The 16933-nt window shown below is 39.0% G+C and overlaps 2 protein-coding genes across 3 annotated transcripts; one reads left to right on the top strand and one right to left on the bottom strand.

Moving 5' to 3' along the window:
* Positions 1-4481: 4481 nt before the first annotated feature.
* On the top strand, positions 4482-7499 carry LOC121974306 (ABC transporter G family member 12-like). The gene is made up of 8 exons (XM_042525298.1): positions 4482-4948; positions 5042-5121; positions 5214-5690; positions 5770-5895; positions 5978-6109; positions 6176-6733; positions 6808-6915; positions 6989-7499. Exons 1-8 carry the CDS (start codon positions 4711-4713, stop codon positions 7346-7348), a joined length of 2079 nt encoding a protein of 692 aa, XP_042381232.1. The 5' UTR covers positions 4482-4710; the 3' UTR covers positions 7349-7499.
* On the bottom strand, positions 7495-16176 carry LOC121974307 (putative methyltransferase C9orf114 homolog). Of its 2 annotated transcripts, none has more exons than XM_042525299.1 (11): positions 15912-16176; positions 15768-15815; positions 15299-15472; positions 15121-15187; positions 12918-12982; positions 11495-11573; positions 10795-10910; positions 10641-10720; positions 9236-9305; positions 8045-8122; positions 7495-7952 (listed from the first exon to the last, which is right to left on the bottom strand). In XM_042525299.1, the coding sequence occupies exons 1-11, from the start codon at positions 16125-16127 to the stop codon at positions 7878-7880; spliced, it is 1068 nt and encodes a 355-aa protein (XP_042381233.1). In that variant the 5' UTR covers positions 16128-16176; the 3' UTR covers positions 7495-7877. The 2 variants fall into 2 exon arrangements, with proteins under 2 accessions (XP_042381233.1, XP_042381234.1); XM_042525300.1 differs by having other exon boundaries at positions 15299-15469; positions 15912-16175.
* Between the last annotated feature and the right edge of the window lie 757 nt (positions 16177-16933).

Here is a 16933-nt window from a genome sequence, read left to right as displayed (position 1 = left end):
AGGGAACAAGAAGATGCAACCGTTTTCTTTTTTATGATGAGATGAGAAGAATTAAGTCTCTATATCTTACACTTTGGACACCTCGGTCCTTTATATGCTTTAGGTTATTTACATTATCCGCCCATCATATATAATATAAGACAATAAGTTTTCGCATATAAAGTGTAGTGATGCAGCGATAAAAGGGGGTCATCCTGCACGGGTCAACTATTAAGGTGGAGGTCAAAGTCAAGATGGTCAACGTCAGAATGTCAAAAGACTCACCTACGGTAACCGAGCGGAGTAAATTAGTAAGGTCGGTTGGAGTAATCAGTGTCCAATCGGTAGGAGACTACAACGGTCGGTCGAGGTTAATCAGTGTCCGAGCGGGCCAACCGTCCAGCTCGGGATAATACGGTAAGATAGCTAGACACTCAGTGTGGAACGGCAGGATGCTAAGGAGACTGAAGAGCTTGTCTGATCGGGAGGAGCAAGCTACTACGCTCAGTCACCGCAAGGAAGAGCAGCTGAGGTCAACAGAGCGGAGGAGTCTTGGCTGAGCGACTACCCCGCTCGGCCAAGCAGCGGGACCATTATTATATCTCTCAATATCCTTTTGGGAGATAGTGTCGCTGACACGAGGCATGGTCAACAAAAGGATCGTGCGATGGAAACTTCTACTGTCTTGTCAGGGATATGCATGCTCTGTTAAGGTATGGTGTCATAAGTACTTTCCTAACAGGTCCTTTCATATGACACATTGGAGAACGTGTTTTTGCCTCGAGGAGAGTGCACGTCGTCCACCAGGGCTTTATATAAAGGAGGGTCCAAGCACCGAAGGAGGTACTTGTTATTCACTGTTTACGCTTGTGTTATTATTGCTCCGCTTTCTTCTACACTTCCGGTGACTGACTTGAGTATTGGATGGCCAACGCTGGGACTCTTTCCCTGGTTCGACATTGACATTGCTTGTTTTGCAAAACGGGATGTGGTGTACATCCAATCAACTCCGCAACCATATTCCTAATTTTTCATCCTCTCATTTTCGGACAAGATCATGTAGCTATATCAATTAATTTAGTTTATGATTAAACTATTAATTAGATCACTGTATTAGATTTAATTTTTAATGTTAAATTCTTATCTTATAAGGAAGTACAAATTTAGAGAAATAAATGGGATACGGCAGATGAGTTCACTGTTTACTATCCGTCAGTGTCCATTGATGTCCAATATATAAAGCAGTGACCATATTTTTTACACGTACAAGAGAAGGACAACCCACAATATAGAGTTTGATGCTTTTGCTTTGTTACTAACAGATTATATTGTCGCCCTTTTCAGAGACATTAAATTGACATCTATATTAATTGCTATGTTCTTTTCCATGTCACTGAATTCATTGGAAGAAAGTTTATATTTATCTCAATCATGGATTGACTTCCATCCTGTCCATCTTATTGATTCCTATACTGATTTAGCTGTTATTCTGCGTATATTTCAAGATGATTAGTTGAATGATTTGTCATAATTTCTAATGGATGTGAGGCTTGACTCCTTTTCTTTTGTTGCTGAAAAAAATATGCTTTGAATTTTTATGGAACATCTTGATCTTTTTTGTCTACCTATGTTGTCAACTTTATTGATATACCTTGATTTTTTTTTTTTTTGCTCACTTGGCAAATCACACCACAAAGGTGAGAGAAATTATGTTAAATTATGGTAGAGATCTCATTCCGAATACATTAATTTACACCTCTAGAAGCCTTTTCTTAATTGGTTTTTATTTTATTTATTCATGAAGATTATATATTTATTAATAATTAAAATCATATGTGTATGTATAGTCATATTCTTAAATACTATCTAAAATATTTAGACAATAAAGATATCCAAAGACCAGAAACTTATAGCTCATTTATTTTCATTTAGTGTTGCTATTGAATTTTAAAGTAATTATGTTAATTATAATATAGTAAAAAATGATAATAAATGAAAATATATAATGATCACTGGATTACAGTAAACATGGACAACCATGACAAAAGAGAATAAATGAGCCTTATTTTTGCTAATTGAGCAGATGCATGTATTAATTGAAAATTTTATTGAATAAATATTGATGCTACTAAACACCAACAAAGAATCTTGTATAGGACCATGATTATTTATTATAATAAATTTAAATTTAATATGATTTTTATTTTTAAAAAACTGATGTGACAGTTTGTTATAGAATTGTAAAGAGTAAAAATGAAGTATCAATATAAGATTTATATCAAAAAAAATTGTTATACTATACACATACCTAAACTTTTAATAAAAAAATGATATAAAATTTATACTATATTGAAATTTTGATAATATATAAATATGAATTTTTTTACCACAATTTTTTTTAAGTACATTATGAGATCTAGAGTTTGGTATATCATACCGAATAATTCCTAGAACATTATTAGTTATACTATATTTTTGTATATAGATTTTTATTATTCCATGAGTTAAAGAGAAAATAATATATAATTAATTAATTACTGTCCCGGAGTTTTGTTTAAAATTACTAAGTGGGTTTATAAATTATATTTTATTTTGCAAAAAAATAATGATACATTGTATCACTATGATAATTAATTATATTTTATGGAATTTTAAAATATATATATATATACATACTTCATAGTATTTTTTTAAAAAAAATGCAACTCATGTAATCATTTTAAAAATACCAGAATTGATATTATTCTTCACTCTGTTACATTTTACAAAATTTATAATTTTCGTTAGAATAGTTAAATAAATTTATTTGGTTGTCTGTTAGCATGTTTTTTTGTTTTGAAAGAGAGACAATGTTCCACAGTTTAGTTGCAGCCTTCATTGGCACTAATGCGTTCCACCAACTGCATCTCTCTGTCGGTTCGAAGTGACCCGACACGATCCACATGGGTCGCGCGCGTTCCCCGACCGGAAGTTGTACCCATAGCTCTCCAATGCGGCCGCCGGAGCGTGAGAAAATGGGAAAACCAAATCAAGCAAAGCATAAAAATAAAGAACAAAAAGAAGATGATGCGATTATGGAGGGAAATCTATGTTACTATTAGGTGGAGGTCAAGTCAAAATGTTTAAACACTCAAATATTAAAGGGTCGAATAGAGGACAATTATAATATCTGATCGGGTGATCAGGCCTCAATCAGTAGGAGATGGGTCCGATCCAATCCCCATTCTAGCTCAGGATGATACACAAGACAGTCGACGCTCAATATGAAACAGCAGGAGGCCGAGGGAGGTCACATAGCTAGTCTGAATGGGGGAAGATATGTTAATACTACACTGTCACCGCATAGAAGAACCACAGAGACCGATAGAGCGGAGGAGTCCCGGCCTGGCAATTACCCCGCTCCGCCAAGTAGCGGGACCTAGTCATCGATGAAGCGGAGTTCCGATCGAGCAGCTACCCCGATCGGTCAAGCAACGTGACTACTATAGTATCTATCGAACATCCTCTTGGGAGAGAGTGCCGCTGACAAGCGAATCGTACGACAGATGCTTCGACTGTTACGTCAGGGATATGCATGTCTTATTAAGGTATGATATCAGAGGTATTTTCTTGACAAGGTCCTTTCATGGGACACATGGGAGAGCGTGCTGCTCATGTCTCGAGAAGTACACACGCTGCCCAATAGAGCTCTATATAAAAAGGATTCATCATTAGCAAGGCCGACCCTGGAGGAGGGCGGCACTGGGTGATGGCCCCGGGCTCATAATTTGAGAGGACCTAATTATTTTTTTTTAGTATTATATATTAAGGCATGTAATTGGAGCCTTGAATAGTTGGACTCAAATTCATATTTCAGAATCTTTTGATATTGTCTTTTACTTTTATCTTTTTAGGCATGTAATTGAGGTCTTGAGTAGTTGCTAGTTGGAGCCCAAATTTATTTTGGACCTTTTTTTTTCCGCCCCGGGCCTCCTCTATAGAAGGACCGGAGCTGATCATTAGTGGAGCTACGCGTTATTCTAAGTTCTACTTTTGCTACTATTGTTCCGTTTTTCTCCACATTCCGATTACTGACTTGAGTGTCAGAGGACCAACGTCGAATACTCCTTCCCTTATCTAACACTAACATCATTTATTTTATAAAGTGGAATGAACTTTATATCCAATCAGTGAAATCACCCGCTCCCAACTTTTCAACTTCATACTTTCAAAAACAAGATCAGAAGATATTACCAAATCAAACAAAAACTCAGAACGAGCACTTGGGGAGCAAATACTAGCCGTGAATGTATCTGTTTTCTTTTTGCTTCCCATGTACCCCTGTTTATCCTAGCAAGGTAGTATTCAAAAGAGGGTAAAAAGCAAAAAAAAAAAAAAAAAAAAAAAAAAGTTTGAACAACTTCTGACTTATTGGAGTTGAATTGAGTCAATTGAGGTTTAGTCAATTAGACTCTGGATAAATGTAGTCGATAATGGATTACTGACTGGGAGCAGTGTTAAATGTTTGTCCGGGTGGAGAAATATTCGACGACAATAAGTAGCGCCCAACAACCTATTCCGGCGCTCATTGATGGCGACGCTGCCGCCACAAGCTCAATTCCCTCGCGCGTCTCCACCTCACGCTTCCATCGCCCACGCACCGCGACACCGGGCTGTGCTGATTGAAGTCAATATTTGTAGAGCAGAGCACGCTCAGCTCGTTCCGGTGGCAGCGGGAGGAGATAATCATTGATGGAGATAGAAGTGCGCGCCACGCCGCGGGAGGTTCCACGGCCGCCGCAACCCGCCGCGGCAGAGGCGGCCTACCTAGTGTGGGAGGACCTGACTGCGGCGCTGCCCAACTACGGCAGCGGCCGGCCGCCGAAGAAGCTGATACAGGACTTGAGCGGCTACGCGGTGCCCGGCCGGATTCTGGCCATCATGGGCCCTTCCGGCTCCGGCAAGTCGACGCTTCTTGATTCCTTAGCAGGTCAGGTGCTCAACCGATTTAATTCTTGGCCGATCGAGATCTCTGATTTTGGTGCGATTGCTGAGTTTTTCTGTCGGTCGGTTTGGGCGTCAGGGAGGCTCGGAAACAATGTCGTTTTACATGGCAGCGTGCTGCTTAACGGAAGGAAGAGAAGGCTGGATTATGGAGCTGTGGTGAGTAAGTTGTGCGGTTTATAAATTTTACGTACGATTTAGAAATAAATTTGTCCACTGGTTGAGAACAGAGTTGTTACTGATCGGCACAGGCATATGTGAGGCAAGAGAACGTGTTCCTGGGGACACTCACCGTGCGGGAAACCATCACCTACTCGGCCCACCTGCGGCTGCCGGCTGCCGGCAGGAGGAAGGCGGAGGTGGCAGCGGTGGCGGAGGTGGTGGAGGCGACGATCCTCGAGATGGGGCTGCAGGAGTGCGCGGACCGGGTGATCGGGAACTGGCACATGAGGGGGATCAGCGGCGGGGAGAAGAAGCGACTGAGCATCGCGCTGGAGATCCTGACGCGGCCGCGGCTGCTCTTCCTCGACGAGCCCACCACCGGGCTCGACAGCGCCGCCGCCTTCTTCGTGGTGCAGACGCTGAAGCACATCGCGGTGGACGGCAACAAGACCATCGTCTCCTCCATCCACCAGCCCAGCAGCGAGGTCTTCGGCCTCCTCGATGACCTCTGCCTCTTGTCCGGCGGAGAGGCCGTCTTCTTCGGAGATGCCAAGTTGGCCACCCAGGTAACACTTTTAACGAATATCGTCGTTCAAGGAGAGGGGATGATCGGAGAAACATCTAAGCTCTGATTTGGTGCTGTAGTTTTTTGCAGATGTCGGATTTCCCTGCCCAAGAAGAAGAAACCCTTCAGACCACTTCCTCAGATGTATAAACTCTGATTTTGATCGCGTAAATGCCACCATTAGAGGCTCAATGAGGATACATGAGGTATGCATATTGATCTCGATAACACTGCTTCCACACTTTCTGTCCTGCATATTGATCTTATGGTGTTCTTTTCTTCATTAAGGAGACAGAATCACCTTCAGATCCATTGTCAACATTAGCTACTGCACAGGTTAAAGTAATTCTCATTGATGAATACAGGAGCTCAGAGTATGCCAGGCACACCCAAAGGCAGATTCAAGAGATATGCAAGATAGTAAGCTCCTTATTTACAACTCAAATTCACCTCTTGGCAATAGTAATCTCTTTCTTTTGGTTTAAGGGAGGGCTCAGTGTTCAATCTGACAAAGGCAGCCAGGCCAATTGGTGGAAACAGCTCACAATTCTCACAAAGAGATCCTCTGTGAACATGACTAGGGACATTGGTTACTATTGGTTAAGAATCATCATTTACATGGTGGTCTCTGTGTGTGTGGGCACCATTTTCTTCGATGTCGGCACAAGCTACAGAGCCATACTAGCAAGAGCCTCCTGTGGGGGCTTCGTCTCGGGCTTCCTCACGTTCATGTCCATTGGTGGCTTCCCATCCTTCATTGAAGAGATGAAGGTCTTCGAGCACGAAAGGCGAAACGGCCATTACGGAGTTGCAGTATTCATACTGTCTAACTTCCTGTCTTCGGCACCTTTCTTGGTTGCCATAGCTCTCGCCAGTGGCTCAATAACCTTCTACATGGTGAAGTTTAGAAAGGGCTTCTCTCACTTTGCTTACTATACCATCAGTCTCTACGGCGGCATTGCTGACATAGAGAGCCTGATGATGATTGTGGCGTCTCTCGTGCCTAATTATTTGATGGGGATCATAACTGGAGCTGGCCTCATTGTAAGCAACCCTTTTTAGGATCGATCATGTATGTTTAGGCAGTGTGTGACACTCGATTGTGTTCTAAATTTCAGGGAATTATGATGATGACAGCCGGTTTCTTTCGGTTACTGCCGGAACTTCCCAAGATCTTTTGGCGATATCCAGTTTCTCTTCTCAGCTACGGCTCATGGGCATTGCAGGTGAGAGACCAGTCATTGTGCTATGGAGGCAGGCATGTTGAAATATTTTGACATGGTGAGCTTCTGTGTGTAGGGAAACCTCAAGAATGACTTCATAGGACGTGAGTTTGACCCGCTGGTACCTGGAGCCCCCAAACTGAGTGGCGAGTATATAATCGAACACATAATGGGCGTCAGCAGCTTGAACCGGTCAAAGTGGCTAGATTTGATGGCTCTGTTTGTGCTGCTCATTTCATACAGAGTCGTCTTCTTTCTCATTCTGAAGCTGAGAGAGAAGGCATCGCCGTATGTGCAGATGTTGTATGCGAGAGCTAGTGCGAAGCGAGTGACGAAGAAACCTTCCTTCAGGAAGAGGCTGAGTTCAGTGTCATCGAGGTACCAGCCGCAGCATCCCATGGCTCTGCAGGAAGGCCTCAGCTCTCCTCTTCCATGATACTGCAAACGAATTTCATGAAACAAACAAGATGAATAATGTGATTGATTACAATGTGTGATTCTTGTGCATTGCCATGATCTTGCAAGGTTATATGTTGGAATAATTGAAGTGGTTAATTTGTTCCTGGAGTAGTCATTTGGGTCTTGCATATTAATGTGTGTGCTCATAGAAAGGTAAAAGAAAACATGGCTAATGCATGATTGCGACACATGACTAGTGAGTTCCAAGTAACAAAACTCTACAAGGATAATTCATGTACTTAAATTGGCATCACAAGCATCCAACTCATGGCAAGTCTGATTCCTTTTTCCCGGGACGAATGATTTTGATTCCCCCAAAATGCATTTTCTGCTGTTTCATGAGTTCCATCAGGCACCATAGTTTGTGGCGAGAAAAATATCTGCCGAATATTCATTCACCTCAAACCTTCTCCGAAGAGCTTTGGAACTTCAAAATCCAACTCCCCAAACAATTTCCAAGTCGAATGGTATGTATTTTCGACCAAGTTGAAATAGCTTCGTGAGAACTACTTTCCATTGCATTGCTGCTGTGCTCGCTTTATTGGATCTTGGAAGAACTGTAGGGAGATGAAGATGGCCTCCTGAAAACGAAACACAGCAGGATGCAAAGAAGGTTTTTTTTTTTTTTTTTAATGATGCTAGGGGATCAGGAATCTTCTGGTTAGGTTGATACCTCAGTCCTTATGGTTCTGCTTCCTTGAAGAGGGCATGTATTCAAATAAGAATTAAATACATCATGCACATCTTTTCCCTGGCAAATCATCAAAGATAAGAGAACCATCATTCAACTTTCTTATCACAATCACCATGAAAAATTAAGAAACTACATAAGTGCAGGTGCATAATATACACATTTATGGTGTGTAGATATCAATTTCAGTAGACCTGTTCCCTCATTTCTTCAACATTCCAAGGTGCAAGCTATGAAGAATGAGTTAATTGGACAAGCTAGATAGATTAGGCAGGTAGAACTGGCTGGGAGTGAAAGGGCCAAGCGAACTAGACAAATTGAGTAGCATGAATGGGGCAGGCTGGCCAGCCAACTAGGTGGGCTGGATGAATCAGGACTAGACTAGCTGAACGAGCCTAGCAGATTTGAACAATCAAAAGGAATCGAACAAGTTGGCGAGGTCTATCAGTCTGGCCAAGTAAGTCTAGCAAGCCAGGTGGATTGGGCCGGCTGGAGGAACCAAGCCAACTGAATAGACTGATCCCCAGGCTGAGAAGATCAAACAGCCAAGTAAACAGAACATGGCAAATGAAATATTTATTTATCAATATTTTAGTAGTCTAAGAAAATCATGCAGTTTCTTCCTTCCTTATCTATTCCATTCTCTAGGAATAATTATTTCATTCCTTGTCAATTTTATTCAAAGCATCTTGACCATCTTCTAGGAATAACTACATTTTTTTATCAATTCCACTCCACATATCAAATGCACCATCAATGTATCCATGAAATGTCATATTAACAAGTCATTTTTTGTAGATATTGAGTTCTACTGCTGAAGAAACTAGCAAACCCTTATATTTTTCTCAAAATTTACCATAATTTGACCATGTGGTGCAAGCCTACAGACCAAAAAAGTTGCAAAACTGCCTATACTGCTATACGAGTAAACTGCACCTTCCAAGCTCACATAATGAACCCAAACAAACAAATGCATGGTAAATCACAATTGGATGGTTGCAAAAATAAATAAGTAAATAAAAAGTGATCTTAGTGGTTTGGAAGTTTTCATTGACCCGTTTAGTTTCTACCTATTCTTTCAATTGATATCGTCCTCTTTACTCTGTTTTATATCAGCAAATAGAGATTCTAGACAAGATATTTTGGTCATATGCACAGTTTGGTTATCCATACCTTCAAACTATCATCTTCTTTTATACTCTCTTCCAAACCAGCAAGTCCACCAAACACAATCAGAAAGTGCCTGTTAAAAAATCACTGATTATTTAGTGAGGAGAAATTGATGAAATACAAATGAAGCTGTAGAGAGACTGGTGATGCAAGCAATTGAAAGCAGTTGGAACCAGCAATACAATATTTTTCTCTGTTCAAAATATAATGAATTAAAGATTCACCATCAAACTTTGTTGATATAGGAATCATCCAGGATTTAAAAAGCATGTGTATTCGATCCTATTCTTGCATAGGGCATTAGTGGAATGCAAGCATATACATGGACGCATGTGAGGTCATTATTAAATCAATTATCTAACATTGATTATTTATCAAAATGCAATTTAAATAATTGTTAACGATCAGAGAACTTATAACACCAATCCTGCATAGATTGTTTTTTAATATATTTATTTGATAGAGCTGCAGAAGTTCTTCTACAGCAGAGAATATAGAAGACAAAATAATAGAAGTTAATTACAGGCATACTTAACCATCTTCGGTTAGTTACTGATTTATACACGGGAAGAACCTGAGCATAAAGAGGGATATAACTATATGAATCCCTCCAGAACAATGAAGGCACAATCGAGCTCAGTGAGTACTTTCAATTCTCTCTACAGCAAGCTTGTATCATGTATTCGTCACAATTGGTGAGAATGGTAAGAAATTTAATCCTGTCTATCTGTAGGAGATGAGGATTTTAGTAGTTCTCTCAATATCAGACACCACTGAACATGATCCAGTTCTCGTACCTCTATCACTGTTTATATTTAGGTTGACCTAAGAAACACACTTGGTTTAAAGTCATCTTTTTCATATTTCCAGATTTCAGACAGTACAGGTATAACAATGTAAATGACAGCTAATATGCCATTACACATGTACTAAACAGCCTGCTCCTTAATCTAGACAAACATAACAACAATGGAAAATCTCCAGAAAATAGAAGTTAAGAAGTCTGTGACAAGATGCATAGCGTTTTATCTCTGCTAGATACGCCATGATAAGGAGACAGGGCAAGAAATATATCTTAAAATAGCAGAAATGATTCTAAACAATCATGATTAACCTTTAAAATTTAGATATAGCTTCATTCGAGTGGAAAGGTTCTTTCATAAGCACGATATGGTATCCCACAAATATTAGTCTACGCAAGTTAATATATCTTAGACAAATATAACAATGCAGAGAGCAATGCAGGCTGCAGACATTAACATAACAACTATAAATGTTAAAGAAAGAAATAATTTAAGAACGTGTTTTGAATGTTTTTCAAGCAAGTCAACATGATGAAATTTTGAACTTCACAATAAACCGTCAGATAATGAGAAAAGCTACTGAAGTACATCAATACAAATGTTACCTAAATGAAGGAATTTCAAGCTCTGACGAATTAACCACAAGACCATGCTCTGAAGTTCCAATAATGTGATCATATCCATGCTACAAATTAGAAAATATATTCTCATGCAAGCATGGTTCTCATCGAAATCAGAAGCAAGGGACATGTCACATACCTTGTAGGAGCAATTTTTGAAGACGTTACTGAGGTTTGAAGCATATCGAACTTTGTACCCCCAATAAATACCTATTTGGTCCCTTTGACTGGAGGAAACAACTTTCTTAAAGCCATCTAGACAGATATAATTGGTCTAACAATCAGATATTAGCCTAAAAACTTCACTACTGCAAATTAGGGCAGCACTTGAAACAAAGAAACAAAATACCAAATAACATTACCAACAGTGCATCTTTGCACAATGAAACAAACATGCAATCATGGTGCCTCAGACAATTGGGACAATCATTAAATGCACAACCAAAAATAGATAATCAGTTCTTGTTCAAATGTCAAGCTCAGCTTACTCCAAAAGAAGAAAAACACGAATTAAGCTTGGTAGCAACCCCTGTTCATCATTATTCAGACATCTGAGAATGATGCCAGAAAGCATCTCACACAAAGAGTTTGTTTTCTAATTCATAAGAAAATGAGCTTAGCCCATTCAAAACTTTTGCCAAGACTTATGGATTTGTTACTGCAGGACACCTCCAGCAACTTGCAAACCAAGAAAATGAGATTACATGACAAATTATTGAAGTGAAGAAAAAAATGAATAGAAAGCATTTAAATATTATTCAGGAAAAAAAAACAGTTCCTATCCAGCCAACATATACATATAATTAGACTAGAGAAAGAAAATGAAACATTCATATTACCTAGTTCAGTGCTACGATTTTCTCCCATTGCTACAGTGACACGTTTTCCAGGTTCTAAAACTCCCTCAACCAAGATAGTCTGCAAAGGCATTCCTTGAGTCAATCATCACATTCATTGAATAATGAGTAATTCATATGGAAGAGTAATTGAGCTTTTTCTCTATTTCTTAGAAGAAACCAAACAACTTAGAGGAACTCTAGCTATTTCCACAAAATTTGGCAATACATCCTATTGTGCTTAATCAGTACAATCACACACGAAATGGGTGCCTAACAAGTGAAATTTTTCCTCGTGATGATTCAAAATAATAATATGGCTATTTATAATGCATCCAATGATCTTATCTATGTTCATGGACCATAGCATCTTGTCCCCACGGGGGTGTCCAGTTGGCTTGAGGGTGGCAAATTTGCTACGATGGGGCAGGGCAGGTACATGCCCTCGGAAAAAAAACTCCTCTCATCCCCTAGCCACTTGGCGGTCAGCTATAAGTTGACTCCGTGATTTACCTTCCTTCACATAAGAAGCGAGCCGCGTAGGGCGTCTAGATGAGCGAAATCACCTTTTGTTACAAAAGGACCATAGCATCTTAAAATCTATGTTGTCAATCAGTCTAAGATAGCTTGCTATCTTATTGATTCAAATGCAAGTCTTCACTTGCATTAAACTAAAAGCAAGACAAAGCAGACTCCAAAAATATGATTAGATTCATTTCAAACTAATATGATAGTCATTCAGATAATTTAGCCTTTGGCATGGTTTTTATCCATATCAAATTCAGGAAAAGATGCATAAAAAGTATACTGGTTTACAAGTGCATTGACTATCCCATAAAGGAAGATAATCTCAAGTGCAGTACATTACAATCATGATGACGTCCCAATACTTCCAAGTAAATAGTCGATGTTTTCTGTTAATAAAAAAAAAAAAGAGCAGCTCGGTGCACGAAGCTCCCGCTATGCAGGGTCCCGGGGAAGGATCCATTGTACGCAGCCTTACCCTGCTTTTTGCAAGAGGTTGTTTCTAGGATTCGAACCTGTGACCTTTTGGTCACAAAGCAACAACTTTATCATTGCGCTAAGGCTCCCCTTCGATGTTTTCTGTTAATAGAATTACTAATATACTTCGATGACACATCAAGAACCATTAGAGTAGCATAACCTGCAGGTAAGAATTGAAAGACTGTGTCCTCATAACAGTTTGATATGAACGAACACAATCAACGGCTTTGCAGATCCATATGACTGGACAGGACAAAGTAAAAGGAATACTTTGCACTCTTGAACATTGAAGAAAAAACTTATGTAGTTCGCAACAAATGTAATGTAAGCTAAAGGGGTAAACATCTGCGAAAATAGGAGCATGTTAAGGGTTCATGAAGCAGGGAAAGTTCCAAGGAAATTTTCTATTTGGAGAGTGAACCTTATTTAACCCCACATCTACAGAGGTGCCCTCTGAATTTGAAGGATTAGCATCCAATGTGACACCTGCATTAGGTTGAGCAACTCTGTTTAGGTTATAAGTCACAATCTTAGTTCATACATACATAGAAATTCTAAGCATCAAGTAAGTGCATACATATTCAATGAGGTCTCACAGCACAAATGAAAAATAAAAAACTTCAGAGGTGTGCTCTTTAGATTTTATTTCCACCTTCACAGCTCTATTATCTAGCAGACCAATATAGTGGACCTTGTATATTGAACCATCCAAATAGAGCTAATATGGAGACTTTATTAAGGATATACACTCCATAACCATTTGTTCCTAAATCCTTACTGGCATTAGGTAAGACTAAGATATTGCTCGAGTAGTTGTTCCTTTTGAATTTAAGGCAGACCTAAATAAATATCATGTGATTAATCCTAAGGGAATAAAAACTGAACTATAAAAAACCAGATATTTTAAGAACATATGATTTTTATATAGTGCGGATTGACTGGTGAGGTCAGGACAAAGTAGTGTTTTGAGAACTGTTTAGTGTGGCCACATATGGAAATACAATACCGGCCACACATAAATGTCATAAAGCTGCATATGCATATTTTAATTGCATATTGATTTAATCTTCAATTGAATTACTCAAATCAAGGTAGTTTATCAATTCATAACAACTTCACATCTCCTGAAATAAATGAGATATGAAGAAGTTTACTGCATGTTTAGTTTATAAAGAATCAATAAAATATTCTTGATTAACAAAAAGGTATTATAAGCATAAAGGAATAGTTATTTTTTTATTCGAAAAAATACAGATCAACATTAGAAACTTAAGATACTCTTTCATTTTGATAATTATGTAAAATCTCAATTTTTTTTGGTCACCTGGTACTGAGGATTTGTTAATCATGAAAATTCTCTAATAAGTAACATTATTTTGATTGAGATTAAATATTTTGATTACACTGTTCTGCAATTGCTGTGATATGCTTTGACCATATATGCACTTGCAAGTGACCCAACTAGCCAAACTCTTAGGAGAGAAAAAGGATAAAACATTCTATAGTAGACTTCATGTTATTACTTATAAAATAAGAGACTGATGTGAACATTTGCACCATGTAAATTATAAGAAACAGAGGGGAACAAATTTATGATGAATTTTACAGCCACTCCAACAAAAACACTCAATCATCTTGAGTCATGACAACAACCCAATAGCATACAAAGAAATTACATTACCATGGAGACAAGAAAGGAAAAAAAATGAAATAATAACCATGGATAGTACATGCGCATGCACTCACCCCCCGGACATTCGCACCCACCCATGCACACACACAAGACACACAACACACGATGCATGCCATGGATAAACCTCTTTAGTGTTTATGAACAGAGATTGTTTAACACACAAATTAAATAAAATAAACAAGCAAATCCAGCACACATATGCGTTCAACTCGTTAGTGTTTATGAACAAAGATTGTAAATTTTGTTCATGAATGATGTCCATGGACAAACCACATCAAATTGATAGATAATCCTATAAATAAAGAAAGAAGCTCTCAAAACAAATAATGTAAACAAGAGTTCAAGCTCGAATAAGAGTTCGATAGCATCAAAACGAATCAAGATAAAGTCAAACTCGAACCAAGTTCAGCCTAAAAAAACAAACTTCAACAGCTTAGTTCATTTTATGTATGGCTTGATTACCTTTCCAAACAATCTTAACAACACAAAGTTTGGTTCAGCTTGGCTCATTTGCAACTCTATTTGAGGGTGCACAAAAACAATATAAAACTAGTGTGCAATAATGGCAAATTTAACTGGTGTTGGATGGCAACTAGTAGGGGTAATCATAGATTTTTAATTATCTACAAGTTCTATCATATTGAAATTCATACAGAGCATGTTAAAAAATTTCATACACGTCAAAAAGGTATCGTAAGTAAGAAGCACAACTAAAACTCAAATGAGGATAAGCGATAGATTCCAATTACACCAATTCCCTAGCAAGCAAGATTATTGAGTGCAGCTTGAAAAAAAAAAGCAAACCATGCAAATATCATTTTGGCATCACCAGGCTCAATCAAACCCAACCACACTAACTCATAATAGTTAGGAGTTACATGGGTCAATGGTTATCCACATCGATTTTACAATCAAGGAGGAAAAAACTCACCTTCTCGAAAAGGACACCACTCGTGTTTCCGGAGGTGATGAGGAGCATCTAGCGGAGGAAGCAATCCCTAAACCAAAGTATAGAAGAAGTATTAAGGCTAGGCCCCAAGAACTTCAAATTGTGAAATGAAGAATCTTGGGCATCAGCAATATCTACACAAGGAGAAATATGCACTCACAACAAATTTTAAGCTCTTATGCATTGGGAAGAGACGCCGCCTCAAATATTGTGGTGTTTCCAAATACTGTAGTATCCTCACAAGAAACAAAGCACCACTTTGGCTTTCCTCATTGTTAACAGGGTGTATAGAATCGTCATCTGCTGATGCCTTGTTACCAAACACCACAACCTGCTTAAAACAAAGAGTGCTACTTCAGGAAAGAGTAGTTAGCGGATGCAAAAATCCGAATAATATCAAAAAGAGTATTTCGTTAATGCTGAAGTTCAAGTTTTATAAAATCCGGAGGATTACCAATCTCTCTTTTAATAAACTTAGTGGAGTGGAACAGAGATTCCTACTACAAAAGCGAGCCACACTAACATCCATGAGAGGATGGTAGTTTGGAATTGCTACTAAATTAAAAATGCAAGCTTTGCGGGATTCATAGAATTGAAGAAGAGACATTATTCGAAAGAGCAGCACCAACCTCATCAATCCGGAAGATGGTGGCAGCACGAGCGACCTGACCAGCCAGCTACAAATGAGAGAAGTGAGAAAAGGAGGAGGATTGTCATGGAAGGGTCTCCAGGAAGAAATCATACACAAAATTCAGCTAGACAACTAAACATACAAGTGTCGCCAATTCGAGAGACTGCGCGTTGTCTATAATAGACCCTGCGACAGCGATGCTGACGGTCGGTTTCTTCTCTTTCCTCTTCTTCCTCTTCTCCTCCCCCTTCCCCTTCTTCCCCTCCTTCCTCTTCTTCCTCCTTACGCCGTCTCCGGTGCTGTCGCTCCCATCGCGTAGACGGACGTGGTCATTCTCCGTAGCGGCGTCGTTTTTCATCGCTCGTCGCGATAGGGCTCCGAGACTGGAGGGGTTTACGGCGCCGTTTTGACTTGGACTGCAATGGGTCGGGCTGTATCTCGTGATAATGAAGCGACGAATTGGGCCCAGCCCATTACATCCGACCTGTTTAAATTACACCAACAGGTGTACGGACCCAACTACGGCAGCTCTTCTTGCAGTTAGGACTGCAATCCAATGGACGATTCGTGGGCTTTTCAAATGGGCTAAAAAACATATTTGATAATTTTTAAGTCAAATTTAAATTTATAATATTTTATTTAATTATTTACGAGGTTTAAATAATTTGAACTGAATTATAATTCGATTCAGCTTGAATCAACAAACTCGTGGTTAGAGCTGTCAAACAGATCAACCCGGTGGGATGGGTCAGCCTGTGGTGGGCCAACTATTTAGTGGGGTGAGGCGGGCCGATCGCTCAACTTGACGGGTTGAGAAATCTCCAACTCAACTCATTCGAAGGCGGATTGCGGGTTTGACGGACCAACCCGCGGACTCATAAATTTTTTTAAAAAATTAAAAAAACTTTCATATCTTCGGCAAACTTCTATAGCTTAATATGCAATCTTTAAAAGGAGAATGAAAAATTATAGCTTGAGATAAATTCACATAAAACATTGTTTGAAGAAGAGATTTATGGTTTGCGAGAGATAATTAGGAAGAACAAGGTAGCGAAAGATGAGATAGATGGATTATGAGTTATGCAAGAGTTGATAGTTGTTGACAAACATAAGCAAATTTTAATGTTTCAAATAAAAATAGATTCAACTATCTATAACCTCAAT

Source organism: Zingiber officinale, chromosome 4B (assembly GCF_018446385.1).
Source record: "Zingiber officinale cultivar Zhangliang chromosome 4B, Zo_v1.1, whole genome shotgun sequence".
In the NCBI taxonomy this organism is placed as follows: Eukaryota; Viridiplantae; Streptophyta; class Magnoliopsida; order Zingiberales; family Zingiberaceae; genus Zingiber; species Zingiber officinale.
This window is presented reverse-complemented; position numbering and strand designations above follow the sequence as displayed.

What these genes read in the sequence shown, in the direction of transcription:
- LOC121974306 (XM_042525298.1), top strand. Translation starts at nt 4,711, where the DNA reads ATGGAGATAGAAGTGCGCGCCACGCCGCGGGAGGTTCCACGGCCGCCG. An exon ending in GGCTGGATTATGGAGCTGTG is followed by an intron (nt 5,122 to 5,213) that starts GTGAGTAAGTTG and finishes TGATCGGCACAG; the next exon opens with GCATATGTGAGGCAAGAGAA. An exon ending in TTCAAGAGATATGCAAGATA is followed by an intron (nt 6,110 to 6,175) that starts GTAAGCTCCTTA and finishes TTTTGGTTTAAG; the next exon opens with GGAGGGCTCAGTGTTCAATC.
- LOC121974307 (XM_042525299.1), bottom strand. Translation starts at nt 16,127, where the DNA reads ATGAAAAACGACGCCGCTACGGAGAATGACCACGTCCGTCTACGCGAT. An exon ending in CTTGAAATTCCTTCATTTAG is followed by an intron (nt 9,306 to 10,640) that starts GTAACATTTGTA and finishes ATTTTTTAACAG; the next exon opens with GCACTTTCTGATTGTGTTTG. An exon ending in AAGAAGATGATAGTTTGAAG is followed by an intron (nt 8,123 to 9,235) that starts GTATGGATAACC and finishes ATGATTTGCCAG; the next exon opens with GGAAAAGATGTGCATGATGT.